We start from the raw sequence: 19,851 nt of genomic DNA, 5'->3' as shown, positions 1-19,851 counted from the left end.
CACCACCCTTATGGCAGAAAGTGAAGAGGAATTAAAAAGCCTCTTGATGAAAGTGAAAGAGGAGAGTGAAAAAGTTGGCTTAAAGCTCAACATTCAGAAAACGAAGATCATAGCATCTGGTCCCATCACTTCATGGGAAATAGATGGGGAAACAGTGGAAACAGTGTCAGACTTTATTTTTCTGGGCTCCAAAATCACTGCAGTTGGTGACTGCAGCCATGAAATTAAAAGACACTTACTCCTTGGAAGGAAAGTTATGACCAACCTAGATAGCATATTTAAAAGCAGAGACATTACTTTGCCAACAAAGGTCCTTCTAGTCAAGGCTATGGTTTTTCCTGTGGTCATGTATGGATGTGAGAGTTGGACTGTGAAGAAAGCTGAGTGCCAAAGAATTGATGCTTTTGAACTGTGGTGTTGGAGAAGACTCTTGAGAGTCCCTTGGACTGCAAGGAGATCCAACCAGTCCATTCTAAAGGAGATCAGCTCTGGGTGTTCTTTGGAAGGAATGATGCTAAAGCTGGAGCTCCAATACTTTGGCCACCTCATGTGAAGAGTTGATTCATTGGAAAAGACTCTGATGCTGGGAGGGACTGGGGGCAGGAGGAGAAGGGGACGACAGAGGATGAGATGGCTGGATGGCATCACTGACTCGATGGACGTGAGTCTGAGTGAACTCCGGGAGTTGGTGATGGACAGGGAGGCTGGCGTGCTGTGATTCATGGGGTCGCAAAGAGTCGGAGATGACTGAGCAACTGAACTGAGCTGACCTATCATTCTTTAGTTCCAAGAGTTAGATCTCCTCCCATATTGTTCTTCTCTTAGATACTGGATGGCTCTTGATGGTGTCCCAAAAGGTGTTCCAGAGAGGATTTCTTTTCAGCTTTCAAATGTACTTTTTTCTCCATTCCATGTTATTCCAAGAGTTTTGCAAAGCAGAATGCTTAAAACACAAGGGGTATAGAAATTTATGGATATATTAAGCAGTGGGTTATCTGAGAGGGTGGCTGTGAAAGTAGAAGGAAAATAAGAGGGCCTGGGTTCCTCGTGTTATTCTGAGTAGTTGTAAGACACTTTGATTTCTGTTTACCTTTTAAACTATTTTCTGTAAGTAGCAAACCCAGTTTCACTAACTGCAGGATTTCGATGGCAGGACACACACTGTCCTGCAGGACCGAGAGGTAGCTCTGAAGTATTCCTTATTTATTTTAAATGCATTCATAGATATGAATTCTCAAGTCTAATAGAAAGGTCAAATAACTTAGTTTTCTTTAATGTGTACCAGGTAATTACATGTTATATTTAAGTGTGAGAAAGAACCTGAGAAATAATTTAGTCTTTGATTAGATAGGAAAAGTTGAAGTCCTAGAAAGTTGTCATTTTACATTTCATGCATATCTATAGCATGCTTGCTTTTGAGAAGTATTTCCCAGAGATGAATGTATTAGCCACTAACACTGACAAATGGGAAGTCTGAGGGGGATAGAGAGACATTGGTTATGAAATGTTTATTATGGAAATAGTCTGCAGAAATGTTATCTGCTTGATCTTTAATATATTCATGCTTTCTCTCTCTGTGATAAGATTAGAAATATCAGAAGATCAGACACAGTTCTGGGAAAATAAGAAAGTTCCAGGGAAATTTTATTTTCATAGCTGGGACCATTTTTTTCCTCCTAAAGAGTGATTCCATGGACTAGTGGAAAATAAATGATATTCGGTGTGTTCAAAGATTGGGTACAGTTACCTTTAGCTTACCTCTTATTTTGAGGGAGTTTCTGTAGTCTTCTCTCCTTTCCAACAGAGAGAATCTCAGGTTGCAGAAAACGTGACTAAGTGGGAGAGACGGAACCCTGAGGCAGATGATCTGTTTCTCAGGCTATACGGACAAAGAAATGTGTGTCTTCTGAGTATTATCTCTGTTCCAAAAATAAATAAAGTCCCAGTTTCATGTCATTAGTTATTTGGCTTCTGGGTACTAGAAAAATTCTATTAGCATGGTAAACAGGGAGATGAATGTTTTCAGAATAAAGTTATGATTCTAGGATTTCCTTTATTTCTCCAATATTTTAATATATTTTTTTTAAAGTATTCAGAAAAGCTGAAAGAATTATATGCTAGAATACCTATTTCCACCACCTAGATTCTGTAATTGTTAGCATTCATTGTGAGGTAGTTGCTTTATCACATACCTGTTCAAGTAAATATAAGATGTATTTTTGAAAGTTTCTATTCTTATCTTTAGAATAACCATTAAAGGCTGAAAAAAATATATGTTAAAATATATGTGTAATATATATACACAAAAATATATGTGTAAAATACATCTGTGTATTTGTGTATACACACACATATGTATGTATGACTCCTGGTTTTTTTGCTCCCTCTGATAAGTTTATAAGCTGTGATAGCAGGTTCTTTTTTGTAGAATTCAGGAAGAAGAATGGGATAAATACATCATACCTGGCAAATCAGAATCTGAAAAATACAAAGTGAGCCGAACTTTTAGCTTCCTCATGAATAGGATGACCAGCCCTCGGAATAAATCAAAGGTAATTAAGGTTTTATGCCTACTGTCCATAAAGCATGAATGGCTCAGTTTCTGAGCAATTAGTATAGTTTGCACTTTCCCTTTAAATTCACTTACCACAGATTTTATACACACACGTTTAAACATCTCTGTATTTCACGTGGGGCATTTCCCAAGTCATTGGAAGTACAGAGACCACGTCATCCTGGTAGAGGTTTCATTTTGGCGTTATCGTATCCCTTGGTGTGCAGCCCTCCTCTCCTGATGGGACACATAAAGACTTTGTATGACTTCTGTACGTTGGCTGGCTCTGAGCATTTTTCTCTTCTTTTTTTTTTTCCCCACGTTGCTGCTGCTGCCATACCTGAAGACAAAAGGCAAGGATGCCAAAGACAAAGAGAAACTGACTCGACATCAGTTTGTCCCTGGAACTTTCTCTGGGGTTCTGCAGTGTTTGGTTTGTGATAAAACGCTCCTGGGGAAAGAGTCATTCCAGTGCTCCAGTAAGTTCTTGGGCCCCACGTGGGCTGTCTTCCCGCTTCACCTCCCACGAGAATAAGCATCCTGAGGGTAGTGCCATCACTCAGTGCGCTCACACAGACGTCTGTTTCTGTGCCTCCATGTGGTTTCATTAGCAAGCAGCGACCTGTAGTGGCTGACTCCATACTTTTCGTCCACATGTGATAGTCTCTCCCCAAACAGGCTTGCATACCTCACTGCCTACTGATGTCTCCACTTGGAAGTCTGAGCAGTGTCACAAATGTTACGTGTCCCCCTGGGGCTCCTCTCACTTCCCTCTGTGCCCACCTACAAGCTGACCCTCTCAGTTAATGGCAGTCCCATCCTTCCAGCCAAATGCTTGTGCCAAAATTATTCCTACATCCAAGCCTTGAACGTTACTCTTGGCTCTAGTTTCAAAATATATTAATATTTAGAGCCAACCACTTCTCACACCTGCCACTGTTAGCAGCTTGGTCTAAATCTGCCATCTCAATGGCTTTGCAACTGGTTCCCTTGTGCATTTACTGCAGAAAGTATAGTTCTCAGAACATCAGTCTGAGTGCGTTTGTCAAGGCATTATTCCCATGTTCCGGATTCTCTTGACACTTCCTGTCATCCCCTGGGACAGCCAGAGCCCTGACAATGGCTCCCAGGCCCCCATGGTCTGTCCTCCCGGCCCCTCCCCGACTCCTCCGGTTCAGTCCCTCTGGCATCTTTGCTGTTCTTCCAGCATGCCAGGCTCCAGGCACACTCCTGCCTGTGGGCTCTCCTGCATATCCCCCTGCCTGCAGAAGTCTTGCCACAGTCAGCCGATGGTTTGCCCCCTCACCTCCTTCAGGTCTGCTCAGATGGCACCCCTTAGTTAGGCCTTTCCTGACCACCCTTTGCTTGGCTTACTTCCTGTCCCCCTTCCTCTTTCTTATCCCACTATAGCATTTCACATCATCTAACTTGCTCTCTGTTCTCTGTATCAATTTTATTATCTGTCTCCTTCACCAGATTATAAATTCTACAAGGGATGGGTTTTTGTCTGTTGATTTTGTCCTCTGCTATGTCTGTAGTGCCTGGAATAATGCTTGCATAGTTCAGTTCAGTTCAGTCACTCAGTCGTGTCTGATTCTTTGCGACCCCATGAATCGCAGCACGCCAGGCCTCCCTGTCCATCACCAACTCCCAGAGTTCACTCAGACTCACGTCCATCGAGTCAGTGATGCCATCCAGCCATCTCATCCTCTGTCGTCCCCTTCTCCTCCTGCCCCCAATCCCTCCCAGCATCAGAGTCTTTTCAGTGAGTCAACTCTTCGTATGAGGTGGCCAAAGTACTGGAGTTTCAGCTTTAGCATCATTCCTTCCAAAGAACACCCAGGGCTGATCTCCTTTAGAATGGACTGGTTGGATCTCCTTGCAGTCCGAGGGACTCCCAAGAGTCTTCTCCAACACCACAATTCAAAAGCATCAATTCTTTGGCGCTCAGCTTTTTCACAGTCCAACTCTCACATCCATACATTACCACTGGAAAAACCATAGCCTTGACTAGCCGGACCTTTGTTGGCAAAGTAATGTCTCTGCTTTTCAATATGCTATCTAGGTTGGTCATAACTTTCCTTCCAAGGAGTAAGAGTCTTTTAATTTCATGGGTGCAGTCACCATCTGCAGTGATTTTGGAGCCCAAAAAAATAAAGTCTGACACTGTTTCCATTGTTTCCCCATCTATTTCCCTTGCATAGTAGGGGCTTAGTAAGTATTTGTGGAATGAAAGAATAACTCAGTGCAAGAGAATTCAGGCCCAGGCAGATGAAATACATTTTGTGGTACTTGTTGGTGACCAGAATTCAGGAGACATTTTGGAAGTGGCATGGGAGTACACAGGGAGGTGAAGAGCAGGGGAAGATTATATGTAAAGTTCTTCAATAAATTCCCAGAAAATGATTAAAAATGTGAATGTATCCATTCACATTGTCTTTCAGATGCCAGTTTCATTGCATGTTTGAATGTTGCTTTCCTTGGGGACTTGATTTCTTTCTTTTATGGGACCTGATGTAGCATCAAGCAAAAAGAATAAAACTACTCTGAAAAATAAAGTGTGTTCATTTAAAAAATAGCATCAAGCAGTCTAGCTGTGATTTACTTTGCTAAATTTTTAGAAGTTTGTGGAAAGGATTGTTTGTGGATTGTTAATGGCTTGCCTCCATGACTTCCCTGGTGGCTTAGATGGTAAAGCATCTGCCTACAATGCAGGAGACCCGGGTTCAATCCCTGGGTTGGGAAGATCCCCTGGAGGAGGAAATATCAACCCACTCCAGTGGTCTTGACTTCCCTGGTGGCTTAGATGGTAAAGCATCTGCCTACAATGCAGGAGACCCGGGTTCAATCCCTGGGTTGGGAAGATCTCCTGGAGAAGGAAACAGCAACCCACTGCAGTATTCTTGCTTGGAAAATCCCTTGGATGGAGGAGCCTGGCAGGCTACAGTCCATGGGGTCGCAAAGAGTCAGACACGACCGAGCGACTTCACTTCACCACACTTGCGTGTCAGCAGCCAGTTTACTGGTGTGATGGCACATGCTTCATCAGTTGCGACTCCTTTCTTCTTCACAGGGTCAGATCCCTTCATCTGACCCCCAGCCACATCTCTGACCTTTTTGTCCTCTCATTTTTATTTTTTTTTTTACTAATTAAGAAAATTAAAATTGATTGATCTATTTGTATTTGGCTGCACTGGGTCTTCATTGCTGGTGTGGGCTTTCTCCCGTTGCGATGAGTGGGAGCCACCCTTCCCTGCGGTGCACAGGCTGCTTTTTGTGGTGACTTCTCTTATTGCTGAGCACAGGCTCTAGGGTGAGCAGGCTTCAGCAGTTGCGCCTTGCGGGCTCCAGAGTGCTGGTTCAGTGGTTGTGACTCAGAGACTTAGTTGCTCCACAGCATGTGGGATCTTCCCCAACCGGGAATCGAACCCACGTCCCCTGCATCGGCAGGTGATTCTTAACCACTGGACCACCAGGGAAGCCTTCTCCTCATTTTTAGATGAACTCCTCAAGTTGGGCTGCCTCCACCCACTGCTCTGGTGTCCGTTCCTGCCACGTCTTCCTCAATGATCGGATTTTGACCTCTGTCCCTACTGCTTAACAGAAGTCCTCTTCTGGATGGAAACACGGAGTCACTTTCTAGTCAGTTCTGAGCATCTTGCCTCGCTACTGTTCTCAGACTCCCTGCTGTCTCTCCTGTTTCCGTGTCTATTGTCCCTCCATGCAGAAGGATGTCCCCTTTTCCAGAGCACACTGCTCTTCTGTCCATCCCCTGGATGGTCTCCTTTGCCCTAACTCTGTGTGCCCTCCAAACTTGGTTCTCAGGCACTCGTTCTTTTCTCTTTATTGTTTCTAAGTATAGTCACCCATATTTTATTCTAAAATATGGTTTTTAGACCTATTCTTCCCAGATGAACATCGTTATACCTCACTTGCTACTTCCATATTTCCAGTTGCCTAGGGAGCCTGAGCCCCCATGTAACTTGTGGCCCTGCTTGAGAATTATGGCAGAGCTACCGTATAAAACAATACTGTCCCCATCGCATCCCATCTGTGGGCTTCATCTAGAGATTTTCTTGTCTCCCAGACCAAGGTGTCTGAAACCGACCTCACAGTCCACCTGCAGAAGGCTGTTCTTCCTGCTGGGTTTGTGATGCCAGCTAGAAACTTGGGCATGTTAGTCTTAGCTCCTCCTCTTTCTGTCCTCCTAGTCCATGCGGTCCCTCTTCCATTTCCTTTCTCATGGTTCCTGCTCTGGTGGCTTCTCATCAGTGCTTCTGGGCTCTTGAGAGCAAACTGTGCTCGCTTCCCCTCTCTCCAGTTGCTTTCGAAGTTTATCGTGGGCACTCTCGCCACCTTCATCTTAATGAAGTGCTGCTTCCATCCATGCATGTGCACTTGAGGACTTCTGTGTTTTTCTGTTTGACTGGACTAAGCTGAGGTTCTTCAGATGTGTATTCGGTTCTGCCTGTGAATATTACTATACCTAATCTTAAAAACACAATATGATGTAAAACAAATAATATAAATATTCAAAATCTTGTGGTGTCTGTATTCTTCTTTATTAAAGCCTGAGTTGCTAGTTTTCCACAAATATTTCTATAAAATTCTCCTTGTTTATAAATAGACTTCACTACTTACATTTTGATGTTACATGATTTGATGCACAGAAGTTTACTAATCACAGCTTCACTGCAAATTTAGCTTTCATAAACTTAAAATTACCCTAAGGCAGTTAAATGCCTTTTATAAGAATTTTACATTGTCTAAAATTGATATTCTGTTGACTTTCTTTTTGTTTGTATTCCTCTTAACTATTTCTGTGTTGTTAATTTGAGGTGTGTGTTTTTAATTTAGCTATAGGTAATTATAATGTAACTGAGAGAACTTGTTTTATATTAAGCATTTTTTCCTTATTTACATTTAATTTTACAACGTCCACTATCTTTCATGGTTCTTCGCTGTTTTCCTTGATGTCTGGTTTAGACCATATAGTGTTGGCTTTTATCTTCTCCAGGTATTTGGCAAGGTAGACTTTTTTAATATTTACTGATAATAAGTATTAATAAGGAGCTGTGGAAGGCTTATAACTTAATACTCTTATTTCTCTTATAGTTACTCTTTCCCCACCCCAGCCTCTATGAGTATACTGAATTAATTATTATCATTTTTATAATGTGTTTCATCTTTTAGGAATAATTTTATGTTTCAGTAATAATTAGCTATTTGTATTCAGTTCTGTGTCTCTACTTACGGTAACTTTGAAGATGCGATACTCTAGTTTGGTGTCAGTGCTCACTTTTGCTGTATTTTTCCTTCAGTAAAAACTCCTAATTTTGATTCTATTTTTAGTAGGCAATAGGATTTCAGATAATTTTTTTCCCAAGAAGTTTATTGGAATAACCTGTTTTCTGAAGTCTTGTGTATCTAAGGTTATATCTTTGTTTCACACAGTAGCCAGTTTTATCTAAATAAATTCTTCAACCAAACCTTTTCCTCTGCAGATTTACCAATACTGGTCCCTTTACCTAGGCAGTTAGTATTTTACTGAGAACTTTTAACTTCTTTAAGAGGACTTTTAATTTTTTAATCATACAGATATTGTTAGAATGTGTCTATTAGAATAGGTGCCATTTAATGGTTTTTTCCTAGAAAACAGTAAGACTTTTTTATTTGCCTTTTTTGGGTTCTTTTTAAGCCTTATAAAAGTTTTTGTCAGTTGTAGCTGTCAGTTGTCACTTCTGGTCTCATCTTTTTCATTTCTTCCTTGGAGAAATGTGATCTGTTATCTGGCATCTTTGTATGACATCTTTTGTTTGATAATTATATGCTGCATTTTCTCCACATTCTGGAGAGAATCTTTCAAGTTTAATTTCATAGTACTGCTTTGATACTTTGTCACATCGATTCTTCTCAATTTAGCTTAAGTTCCACTCTTGCTCTTTTTCTTCCTTGAAGAGCTTTCTTGTCCCACAAAGTTCTGTTTGCCTCTCATCCTGTTGGCCTGTGGTCAAATCCTGTATTCCCTACATGGCCTTTGGTCTGTTTTGTGTATCTCAGGGAGGGCACATATCTGCATTTTTCTTCTTTTTTTCCCTGGATTTTGGAATATTCAGTGGCTCCCTCTTGCTGTGAATTTTCAGTATAACTTGGTTTGGTGGTCTCTCCTAGCTTCTCGTTTTTCCTGTCTCATTCTCTTGTTCTGGGGTGAGGAGGAAGTATCCCATTTCAGTGATTGCCTGCAGGGCCAGTTCGTGGACAGCTTGGCTTCTGCTCATTGGCCACTGAGGTGTTGACTAGATGCCTCGGAAGACCTGCAGGGGGAGGAAGAGTGTGGGCTCAGTGTCCTGCTCAGTTCTCAAGGGGCCGCAGCTGCTGTCCAGTGTGGCTTCGACGGAATTCAGTGAGAACGTCTCCCCTTCCAGAAGGATTTGTCTCGTGGAGTTTCTGATAAACCACAGGCTCCTCCGTCTATACACAGCGTGTAGGGGTGGGGGTGGATGGGATGAGGGTGTCTCGGTGGGCCAGGTGGAGTGGGAGGGGGGAGAGGGCAGGAAGACATCAGTCTGGCAGGAAGCTGTCCCCATGCAGGGAGGTCTCTGAGCCTAGCCTGTGGGCAGAAGTGTTCCCTTCCGCCTTTCAGTGAGGTGAGGCCACATTGTTTCATGAAATAAAACATAGGCAAGCTGCTAACTGTTCTCTTTAATTTGGTTTCCTCTGATTAGTAGGAATTCTCTCAGAGCCGGACAGTGCATTTTTTTTCTAGGATTGTAGTGCGTTTTCCTTTCTTTCCGTCCTCATAGGCATTTCCCCCAGTGTGTGAGCGGGCAGTTGCCAAATGTAAGAGGTCCCTGATGAGTAAAGGGTGTGGAGAACTGCATGACTTCTCAGGCAGAAACGGAAGTGTGTGTCACGCGTAGTTTCAGCTGACGTAATCAGTAAGACCCTGTGCAGAAGGGGGAAAATATCTCCAAGGAAATTAAAATATTAACAGTGTGTTCTGCTCCAGTGGTGGGACAAGAATGTGGTTTAAACATGTTTTCTTTCCTTTTTAAATTTTCTAAGTAGTTTTAATGTTTACTTGTTATCTTTATTGTTGTTGTTCAGTCACTAAGTCATGTCTGACTCTTTGTGATCCCATGGACTACAGCACACCAGGCTTCCCTTCCTTTGCCATCTCCTGGAGCTCGCTCAAACTCATGTCCATTGAGTCGGTGATGCCATCCAACCATCTCGTCCTCTGTCGCCCCCTTCTCCTCCTGCTCTCAGTCTTTCCCAGCATCAGGGTCTTTTCCAGTGAGTTGGCTCTTTATATCAGGTGGCCAAAGTATTGGAGCTTCACCTTCAGTATCAGTCCTTCCAGTGAATATTCAGGGTTGATTTTCTTTAGGATTGACTGGTTTGATCTCCTTGATTTCCAAGGATTGTTACTTTTATAATGATCCTTAAAGGCATGATGTAGCCTTATGCATTTCACTTTGCAGATTAATTTAAGTAAGATGGACACTTTTCTCTCTTCTCCTTTTGTTCCAGACTGTAATGGAAACGTACATAAAGTCTGTAAAGATGCTGCCCCTCCGTGTACCAAGGTAACGTGTCAGCCCGTGTGGATACTACATGCTTGTGTGTAGCTCGCTGCGTCAATGTTATCTGTTTATATTTTTAGATCTACTATTACTGTCTCAATTTATTTTTAAAATGGTCATTGTAATGATAACACATGCTCAAAGTGTATGCTTATTCACTTAACTATGCACTCGTAGAAATAGAGGGAACGTTCTGTTTTTATTACATGATATGGGTGGGTTAGACTTTCTGTCAGGACCTACTTGGTTTACCATTGCAAACCTTGTGAGTATGGAAATGAAGTTTAGAGCACTAATTCTCAAATACCAGCCCACATCAGAGTCGCCTGGAGGGCTTGTTAAAACACAGATTTCTGGGCCCCTCTCCCAGAATTCCTGATGCAGGAGGTCTGGGTGGGGTTCTGAGAATGTGCCTCTCTGACGTGTTCCCAGGTGATGCTACTGGTCCCCAGACCACGCTGTGAGGTGTGCCGGACCAAACACTGAGGAGCGTTCGCAGTGTCTGGGGGTGGGCTTGAGCAGATGGAGGGGTTTATCGTCACGGTCCTTTGTCTCCCACTGGAAACCCAGGCCAGGAGTGCATGTGAGTGAGCACGAGGCCCCTTCAGAGGGAAGTGTGCGGTCTCCAACCCTGTGTTATTTGAAACACACGTTTTGTCGGGTCACAAAGTCGAGGGTAACATTTCAGTGCTCAAGGTCGCCGTGTCCTGTAGCTGGGAGGAATAGCCCGGAACAGAAAGAACAAGTAGGAAGGAGATAGCGCTGCCGTGACTCCTCTCTGAGCCTGGGTTGGAACAGGAGCTGGAGATTTGCGGTCCCCTCAGGCTTTTACCAAAGCCGGGCTCTTGCTGAGACCTGTTCTGGAGGCACACCTCCCTTACAACAAGTACATCTCATTGTCGTAACACTTTTCTCTTGGTTGCGTTTTATGTCTTTTGCTTTGAATTCCTCTTTGTGTGAAATAAAAGAACATGAAAATGGCAAAGATAAGAAGCCTGTTCTGTTTAACTGTGGACATTCTTGTAGTCGAGTGGTGCTTTGATCTTTCTTTTTGTGTTTCTCATGTTCTTTACAGAAATTCCAAGAGAAATATAATAAGAACAAACCACAGACCATCCTTGGAAGTAAGTGATATGAAAAACGACAAGAACTTTTCTCCATTTCATACATACCACACGTTCCCCGTCTCTTTCAGTTCTCCGATTGGCCCAGTTATTCCTCCTTTCATGGCATATGCTGGGCATGTTTTCTTGTTTAGTCACTAAGTTGTGTTCAACTCTCTTGTGACCCCATGGACTGTAGCCTGCTAGGATCCTCTGTCCATGGGATTTTCCAGGCAACAATACTGGAGTAGGTTGCCATTTCCTTCTCCAGGGCATCTTCCCAACCCAGGGATTGAACTTGAGTCTCCTGCCCTGGCAGGTAGGTTCTTTATTCTGAGCCACCAGGGAAGCCTCATGCTGGGCAAAATTGGCATCATTTTTCTTGACAAAGAAAGCAAGAATGGCAGAAGCTCTGGCAACATAGTAGCCTTTGTGCTACATGTGCTTTATGATCCTTTAGATTAGGGAAGGCTGAATGGAGGTCGTATTATGATGTTGCCTCAATTTTAAGATGCACATTAGTGTAATAGGCACTATTGATAACAGCCTCTTGGGGGAAAGATGAACACCATATTGAAGTGAAGTGAAAGTTGCTCAGTTGCATCTGACTCTTTGCAACCCCATGTCCATGGAATTCTCCAAGCCAGAATATTGGAGTGGGTAGCCGTTCCCTTCTCCAGGGGATCTTCCCAACCCAGGGACTGAACCCAGGTCTCCCACATTGCAGGCAGATTCTCTATCAGCTGAGCCACCAGGGAAGCCCAAGAAAACTGGAGTAGGTAGCCTGTCTCTTTTCCAGTGGATCTTCCCAACCCAGAAACTGAACCAGGGCCTCCTGCCTTGCAGGTGGATTCTTTCCCAGCTGAGCTACCAGGGAAGCCCGATCACTACATTAAATGTACATAATTTTATGTTTTCCTAGCAACAGCACATATTTATCTTGACCAATACAGAAGATATGCTTCTTAAGAATCACAAGATTAGGATAAAGTCCTCAAGTTGAGAATCTATAGATTCTTATCAGTCTCTGTTATTCATTATCAGAGCAACCTGGTACCTTTTAGTAGCCAGCCTGAGGCTGTGATTGCATCAGCTCCATTAGAATGACAGTTGAAATTTCAGGGTAGACCTGTGTTTTGTTTGCATGTGGTTAAACTCAGTGATTCTGTTTTTTCTTGAATTATACATGGTTGAAATTGAAGTAATTGTCAGCCTTTGACAGTCTTTACATTGCATGCAAGAACCAGACAGACCATTGTCCTACGTTTGAAAATCCTTTGATTTGACGTGAGAGATCTCACAGTTTCTTCTGCTTCACATATTACATAGCTTGCCCTGTGACGGGCACTTTACGTTTGTGGTCACTTTTCACTTCAGTGCTGCAACAGTGTGATCCGTGTTTTAGAAGCCATTTGAATCAGGGTTGTTAGGGGAGTATGCAAATTGATGGCAACGTGTGACTGCATGTGATGTTACCCAAGGGAAAATTAGTGCAGGCAAGTGTGACATTGGTCACACCCCTGCTTCTTCACCAGAAGTCCCTTTGACCTCAGCTGGAAGACACTCCTCAAATTCGTAAGGTGAAACATGAAAATAACTAAAAAGCATTTTAGACTTGATAGAATACCATCTGTTCCTTCTCTTGACTTAGGAGTCGTGAGAATAAAATTAAATCATACACGTGTAGAATCCTTTGTAATGTCTTAGGTTTCCATATAAGTCTTTTTCCCCCTTTACTTGAGAAAGGCATGTGCTAAGCGATCATACAGGATTGAAATATTTTCGGAGAGTCACTTTTAATACACATCAAATGCAAATGTTTAGATGCCCATCCCATTTTAAACTGACCAGAAAGGTACTGAAGCATCGTTTCATTTTTTGGTAAGTGAGAGAGAAGAGCCCCGCTTGGCTTGCAGGTTTCATCTGCCTGCCATTCTTACAACGTAAAGAACAGACTCCCCAGCATCATTCCAAGCCACTGATGTGCTCTGTGTGTGTGTGTGCTTGTTTATATATGCAGTGCGCATTCTCGTGACAGTGCTAATAGCACCTTGTATCTGTTTACAGCTGGCTCTGAGGAGTGCAGCAGGATTTTATGGGCAAGCTGCCCCCGTGTTTCCCCATTCCATCTTCTGGTTTGTTTGTGGAATCCCAGCTGCCCCCAGTTTCTCCACGTGGGTATGCTGAAGCAGGCCTGAAGCCTGGTTCCAGGAGGGTGTGAGCTGGAAGGGACGTTTTCAGCAGGTGTTGGGATGTGGCCAGGAAACTGGTTTCAAGGCTGGGCTTGCAACACGTTAGAAGCCGCCGTTGGAGTGTTCAGCTTTCTGGCTTTTAAGTGACGACCTTTACTCGTTGCCCTCTTTGGAAACATCATGAAGTGTCCGTTCTGATTTCCAGATTCTTCGTTTCGAGACGTCCCATCGCCTGGGCTCTCTCTGCACCCTTCCTCCTCCATGCCTATCGGGTTGCCAACCGGGAGGAAGGAGATGGCAGGGCAAGTGCATCCCTTGTCCAGAAGTGTCCCAGGCACCACCTTGGAAAGGTAAGGCTCGCTGTGGTGTGACGCCTTGCGTTCTCAGCGTGGCAGCCTGGGCTGACTGTCCTCCCTGCCCCTCCAGCTTCAGGAGGCCGGGGGCATCCTTGGAGTCTGAGAATGATGGCAGCACCTGGAGAAGCAGGTCTCACTCTGACGAGCTGTTCCAGCCCATGGGCTCGTCCCCCTCCACGGACTCCTTCTTAACGGAAGGTGAGGAGAAGATGCCTTTGTGCTGACATGGGTTTCTGTGAGCATTTGCTGAAAGGGATGTTTTCCGAAGGACATAAGATGGAAGCATTTTTCTTTTATTCTGTTTAAGAGAGTTCTGTTTCATGGTGTCTCTTTGGTGCAGGTTCTTCTGATAAAAACAATGAACACTGAGCCCCAGAAGAGACTCCCAGATAGTAGCCAAGGGAACATGATGTATTTTTTAAAGGGACATACTCTCCAAAGAATGTCATAAACATCATGAAGAGAAAGATGTTCTTTAAAATTTTTTTACAGCTGTTGATGAATTGGAATAGGATCATACTTTAAAATATATATGTATTTCAGTTACTTAAGACTGGACTTGTCTGGATCTCTAAGATATTTATCCCCTTGTGTTGCCTCCTACTTCTGGGGGAATAAAAGCATTTTTTAAAAACATGTTTGTGGAGAGGACAATCTGGGGAATTGCTTGCTGTATCCAAGCTGTATTAATAGGCAGAGGAAAACCCAATGAAAGGAGAGGAGTGGTAAGAAAGGGGTAGACTCTTCCCCATACATCTGCTTATTTTAAGTCCATTGTCATCATGTCTGTACTTCTCTGAGCTGGATTCTCTCTGAGGGGTGCTGTTCGGACAAGTAGAATTTAGTTTTCCTGAAGGGGGTATGTGTGTGTTGTCAGATTCTCTCAGAAAAATCTGTACTCACATGTGACTCACAGCCTCGTACCCTGCTTCATGTTTATATCGAGGATAGCAAGGCAAGTGAAGAGCAAACCAAGTGGACACGTACAAGATTCAGTGTTGAGCGAACAGTGCAGAGTAACGTGGGGCGAAAAATCAGTGAGTTCAAGGCTGTGTGAGCACGTGTGGACTCTGCGGATGACCAAAAATAAAACTCAAATAGAACAAGCCAAACAAATGAAAGAATCTTTTTTTTTTTTTGCATATACACACAGCAGCTGTTAATACCTGATTCTGCTTTGCTTTTCATGCGTAATCTGGACCATTTCACTAGTTTGGTTTCGGTTGTTTCAATTCTGTATTGCGGTATTTTGGCTTCGTTGTTTCTATGTTCATAGCGGGTTTCTTTAGGGTGATGAATCTATAAACGTAGGCACTTGAGAAGGTCTGTTTGTGTTACACGTGTTCACCCACTTTAGCTTTTCTTTTCTTAATGGATGTTAGATGTCGTGGATTCTTCTCTGTGGAGTGACCTCAGCGGCGATGCCCAGGAGTTTGAAGCGGAATCTTGGAGTCTGGCGGTGGACCCTTCATTTTGTAGTCGGCAGGAGAAGGATGTCATCCAAAGACAGGATGTCATTTTTGGTAAGCGTTACAATCATGGTCTCTGGGTTGCAGCGGTGTGGTGCAGAGGCAAGACCATGGATTCAAGCTGGAGTTCAAATTCTGGTTCTACCATTTCCTGGTCACTTAGTCTCAGATATAATAATAACTCACCTGAAACTCAGTTTTTCCTTTTGTAAAATGGGGATAATGAGGCTCAGGATCAAAATGTTGTGAGGCTTGAAGGAGGCCTTGTACATGCTTGGTACAAAGCAGATTTGATTTCTTCTACCCTTTTCAAGTTGAATTAGGCCTGATCTCTACTCGTTTGCCTCTTCTGTTGTAAGAATCACAGAGAATGTTCGCGTTTTTAAGGTGGGTAGTCAAGGCTGCTGCATTTACGGCCTTGTAGTTTGCCTGCACACACCAGGGACGGTCACTCACGAGATGCAGTGGGACCGACAGCACCTGGACTGGTATCACGTGTGATTGTGGGTGGCAGTGTTGAGGATGGGGTTCAGTTGTGGGAGGTTTTACGATTTCATGCTACCTGGGGTGAAGGCAGTCTGAATTAGGGAAGGTTAGATGATAGAGTTGTTAGGAAAAAATGAAGCTTAAAAATTTTTCAAGTATAAAGTAGATGTTGGAAAGTGGTTCCAAGAAGGCACCTTAACTTTAAATATGAGCCTAGCCCTTAGTTTTCACTAATCCTGTGTGTGCAGAGCACTACAAAGTCCGGTGGTGACTAGGGCCCCTTCTCCCCTGTGTGAGATGGTTATGCAGGTCAGATGAGCCGACGTGTGTGCATGCTGTGAAATCAGTCTAAAGCTGTGTAGGAGGGAATTTCTTTGGAAAGGGTGGTTCTGTCCCCTTTAGTATTTCCCATGCAGTTTGTTATATTGTAATTTTCTTCTTTTATTTCTTGATTTCATATATTATTAAAAATAGTCTAACCCATTTGGGGTGAATTATAATGTAGTGTGGTTCAGAGCATGGGCCTTTGGGCCAGAAGGTCTTATGTTCCAGGGAAAATCGTTTACCCTCTTTTCTTCATTGGCTTTTAAAGATAAGAAAATCATTCGTATATTTGGGATCATAATGGATTAATGGATTAAATGAAGTGACATGGTAGATACTTAGTACAGAGTAGGTGTTAAAAATGTGGTAGGATACAATAATAACAATAAATTAGTGGGTAGAGAGTTTTGTTTATGATAAAATAATAAAGCCACATTTTGATTTGTTTCCCCTCCATGGCTGATATTTTGTATTCTTTTTTAAAACCTATATGTGGGTTTGGAAATACTCGTTAGTCTAGAACCGACACTTCTGATGCTCTTGGTAATGGTGAATTATTGTTTTCTCTCATGGTGTATTTTTAAAATTGATATATCACAAAAATTGAGATCTAAAGTTCACCCCTTTACAGTGTACAAATCTATATTATAGTATATTTGTAATGTTTTAGTATATTTACAAAGTTGTGCAACCATCCACCACTGTCTAATTCCAGAGCAGTTCCATCTCCAGAGAGAAACGCTGTGCCCGGGAGCAGCCATTCCCCTGGCCCCCTCCCACCAGCACCTGGAAACCACTCGTTATTTTCTGTCCCTATGAATTTGTCTATTCTGGACATATGGTGTGTATTATGCAATATTTAGGTTTGGGGCCTGGCAGCTTTCACTTAGCATACTGTTTTCAAGGTCCATCCATGCTATGATATAATTCAGCACTCTGCTCCTTTTTGTGGTTGAGTGATCGTTCATTGTACAGATATACCACACTTTGTTCTTCCGATCATGACTTGAGGGTTGTTTTGGGTTGTTTCCAATTTGGGGGTCACATGGTAACTTTATGTTGAGCCTTTTGAAGAGCTGTTTTCCAAAGCAGCGATAACATTTTACATTCACACCAGTGATGTATGAGGGTTTTGATTTCTCCATGTCCTTACCAAGGCTTCTTTATTGTTCATCCTTTAAATCACAATTATTGTAGTATATATAATGTGGGGTCTCATGGTAGTTTTGATTTTATGTTTCCTTGATGGCTAATGTTGTTGCTTGTCTTTTCATTTGCTCATTGGCTGTTAGTATATCTCTTTAGAGAAATATCTATTCAAATCTTTTGCCTATTTTGAACTGTTGTGTTTTTTGTTGTTGAGTTATAAGAGTTCTTTATAAATTCTGGACTCGGGTCCCTTATCAAATACATGATTTGCAAATATTTTCTCCTGTTACGTGGATTGTTGTTTTCACTTTCTTGATGATGTCCCTTGATCATAACACATTGGTTTCTCTTGGAGAAAGTAGAACTTTGGAGACAGATCCAGTAATGGAAAGGACCTACTGTTGTATGCATCGAGGAACTTTATTGTATTTAATTCAATGTAATTCACCAAGCTAATTGTGCTCCTCAGTTCAGTTCAGTTCAGTCACTCAGTTGTGTCCGACTCTTTGCGACCTCATGGACTGCAGCATGCCAGGCCTCCCTGTCCATCACCAGCTCTTGGAATTTACTCAGACTTATGTCCATTGAGTCAGTGATGCCATCCAACCATCTCATCCTGTCGTCCCCTTCTCCTCCCGCCTTCAATCTTTCCCAGCATCAGGATCTTTTCAAATTTTGCTCCTACTCAATGCAAAAAAAAAAGAAAAGAGGTAAACTAAGTTATATTTTATGGAGTATTCAGGACAAAATAAAACCTGGTTCCCAACTGAAGGTACCTAAAGATGTTAGCTGGTTATATTATGAAAGTTTGATACATTGGATTCTGTATATATTGGACTTAACTTTTACATATCCTCTTATAATATCTGGGAAGAAGAGAATAATTTTGAGCTTACATTAAAGATTTAGTCAGTGCTGATTTAATAGTAGAAGAGTATTGTTATTCTTAAACCTTTCCTCTTTTATTTATATAACATATAGTGTTTAGCTATAAATTTAGGTCGATAGGGATACTTTTGAAAAAAACTGAGGTCTGACCGACGTATGACATGTTAGTTTCATGATAACTTAATGGTATTTGTATATATATTGCAAAACGATCAGCACAGTAAATCTAGTTAACCTTCAGGGATACTTGTTTTAAAGCTTGTTTCTGCTCACCTGTTCCAGAGCTAATGCAGACAGAACTGCATCACATCCAGACCCTGTTCATCATGTCTGAGATCTTCAGGAAAGGGATGAAAGAGGAGCTGCAGCTGGACCACAGCACTGTGGACAAAATCTTCCCCTGTCTGGACGAGTTACTTGAAATCCACAAGCATTTCTTCTGTAGTATGAAGGAGCGAAGGCAGGAATCCTGTGTTGGCAATGACAGGAATTTCATCATCGGCCGAATTGGAGATATTCTAGTACAACAGGTGAGAAAGGTTTGAAAGTCTTAAAATCTCAAAGCTTAAAGGTACAGGCTCTCTAGTGTTCAAAGCCTGCAGGGAACTGAAATTGATTTCATTACGATTATTGACAGTTGGTTTTCTTTTGTTTGATGCTGGTATGTGAGACCGATATCTGAAAGCTTTTACCAGCCAGTGAATGGCTCTTCTGTGTTGCAGGATGCCTGGCTCATCCATCTGTCTATCACTGTCTCCAGAAGGAGGCGCAGCCACAGATGAATTCCTTATGAAAATTCACTTCTTTTTTTTAATATAAATTTATTTATTTTAATTGGAGGTTACTATTGTATTGGTTTATTTGTATTGTATTTATTATATTTATTTTGTTTATTTATTGTGTTGTATTTATTTATTTTAATTGGAGGTTACAATATTGTATTGGTTTTGCCATACATCAACATGAATCTACCACGGGTGTACATGTGTTCCCCATCCTGAACCCCCCTCCCTCCTCCCTCCCCGTACCATCCCTTTGGGTTGTCTCAGTGTACCAGCCCCGAGCATCCTGTCTCATGCATCAAACCTGGACTGGCGATTCGTTTCATATATGATATTATACATGTTTCAGTGCCATTCTCCCAAATCATCCCACCCTCTCCCTCTCCCACAGAGTCCATAAGACTGATCTATACATCAGTGTCTCTTTTGCTGTCTCGTACACAGGGTTATTGTTACCATCTTTCTAAATTTCATATATATGCGTTAGTATATTGTATTGGTGTTTTTCTTTCTGGCTTACTTCACTCTGTATAATAGGCTCCAGTTTCATCCACCTCATTAGAACTGATTCAAATGTATTCTTTTTTTTTTTTTAAATTTTATTTTATTTTTAAACTTTACAATATTGTATTAGTTTTGCCAAATATCGAAATGAATCCGCCACGGGTATACCTGTGTTCCCCATCCTGAGCCCTCCTCCCTCCTCCCTCCCCATGTCCTCCCTCTGGGTCGTCCCAGTGCACCAGCCCCAAGCTTCCAGTATCATGCATTGAACCTGGACTGGTGACTCGTTTCATACATGATATTATACATGTTTCAATGCCATTCTCCCAAATCTCCCCACCCTCTCCCTCTCCCACAGAGTCCATAAGACTGATCTATACATCAGTGTCTCTTTTGCTGTCTCGTACACAGGGTTATTGTTACCATCTTTCTAAATTTCATATATATGCGTTAGTATA

The 19,851-nt window shown here is 42.4% G+C and overlaps 1 protein-coding gene across 8 annotated transcripts in view; it reads left to right on the top strand.

Moving 5' to 3' along the window:
* Positions 1–19,851, top strand: part of ARHGEF28 (Rho guanine nucleotide exchange factor (GEF) 28) — a 325,034-nt gene that overhangs the window by 231,870 nt on the left and 73,313 nt on the right. For all 8 annotated transcript variants that reach the window (XM_010853539.1, XM_010853541.1, XM_010853540.1 and 5 more), the window contains 8 exons: positions 2,429–2,552; positions 2,901–3,033; positions 10,088–10,143; positions 11,216–11,264; positions 13,641–13,785; positions 13,862–13,989; positions 15,174–15,314; positions 18,390–18,637. In XM_010853539.1, the coding sequence (XP_010851841.1) occupies positions 2,429–2,552; positions 2,901–3,033; positions 10,088–10,143; positions 11,216–11,264; positions 13,641–13,785; positions 13,862–13,989; positions 15,174–15,314; positions 18,390–18,637 (1,024 nt within the window). The remainder of the gene's footprint in view (positions 1–2,428; positions 2,553–2,900; positions 3,034–10,087; positions 10,144–11,215; positions 11,265–13,640; positions 13,786–13,861; positions 13,990–15,173; positions 15,315–18,389; positions 18,638–19,851) is intronic.

This window comes from Bison bison, unplaced genomic scaffold (genome assembly GCF_000754665.1).
Source record: "Bison bison bison isolate TAMUID 2011002044 unplaced genomic scaffold, Bison_UMD1.0 scf7180017864329, whole genome shotgun sequence".
Taxonomy (NCBI): Eukaryota; Metazoa; Chordata; class Mammalia; order Artiodactyla; family Bovidae; genus Bison; species Bison bison.
The sequence above is the reverse complement of the archived record's forward strand: the minus strand, read 5'-3'. Positions and strand labels throughout refer to the sequence as shown.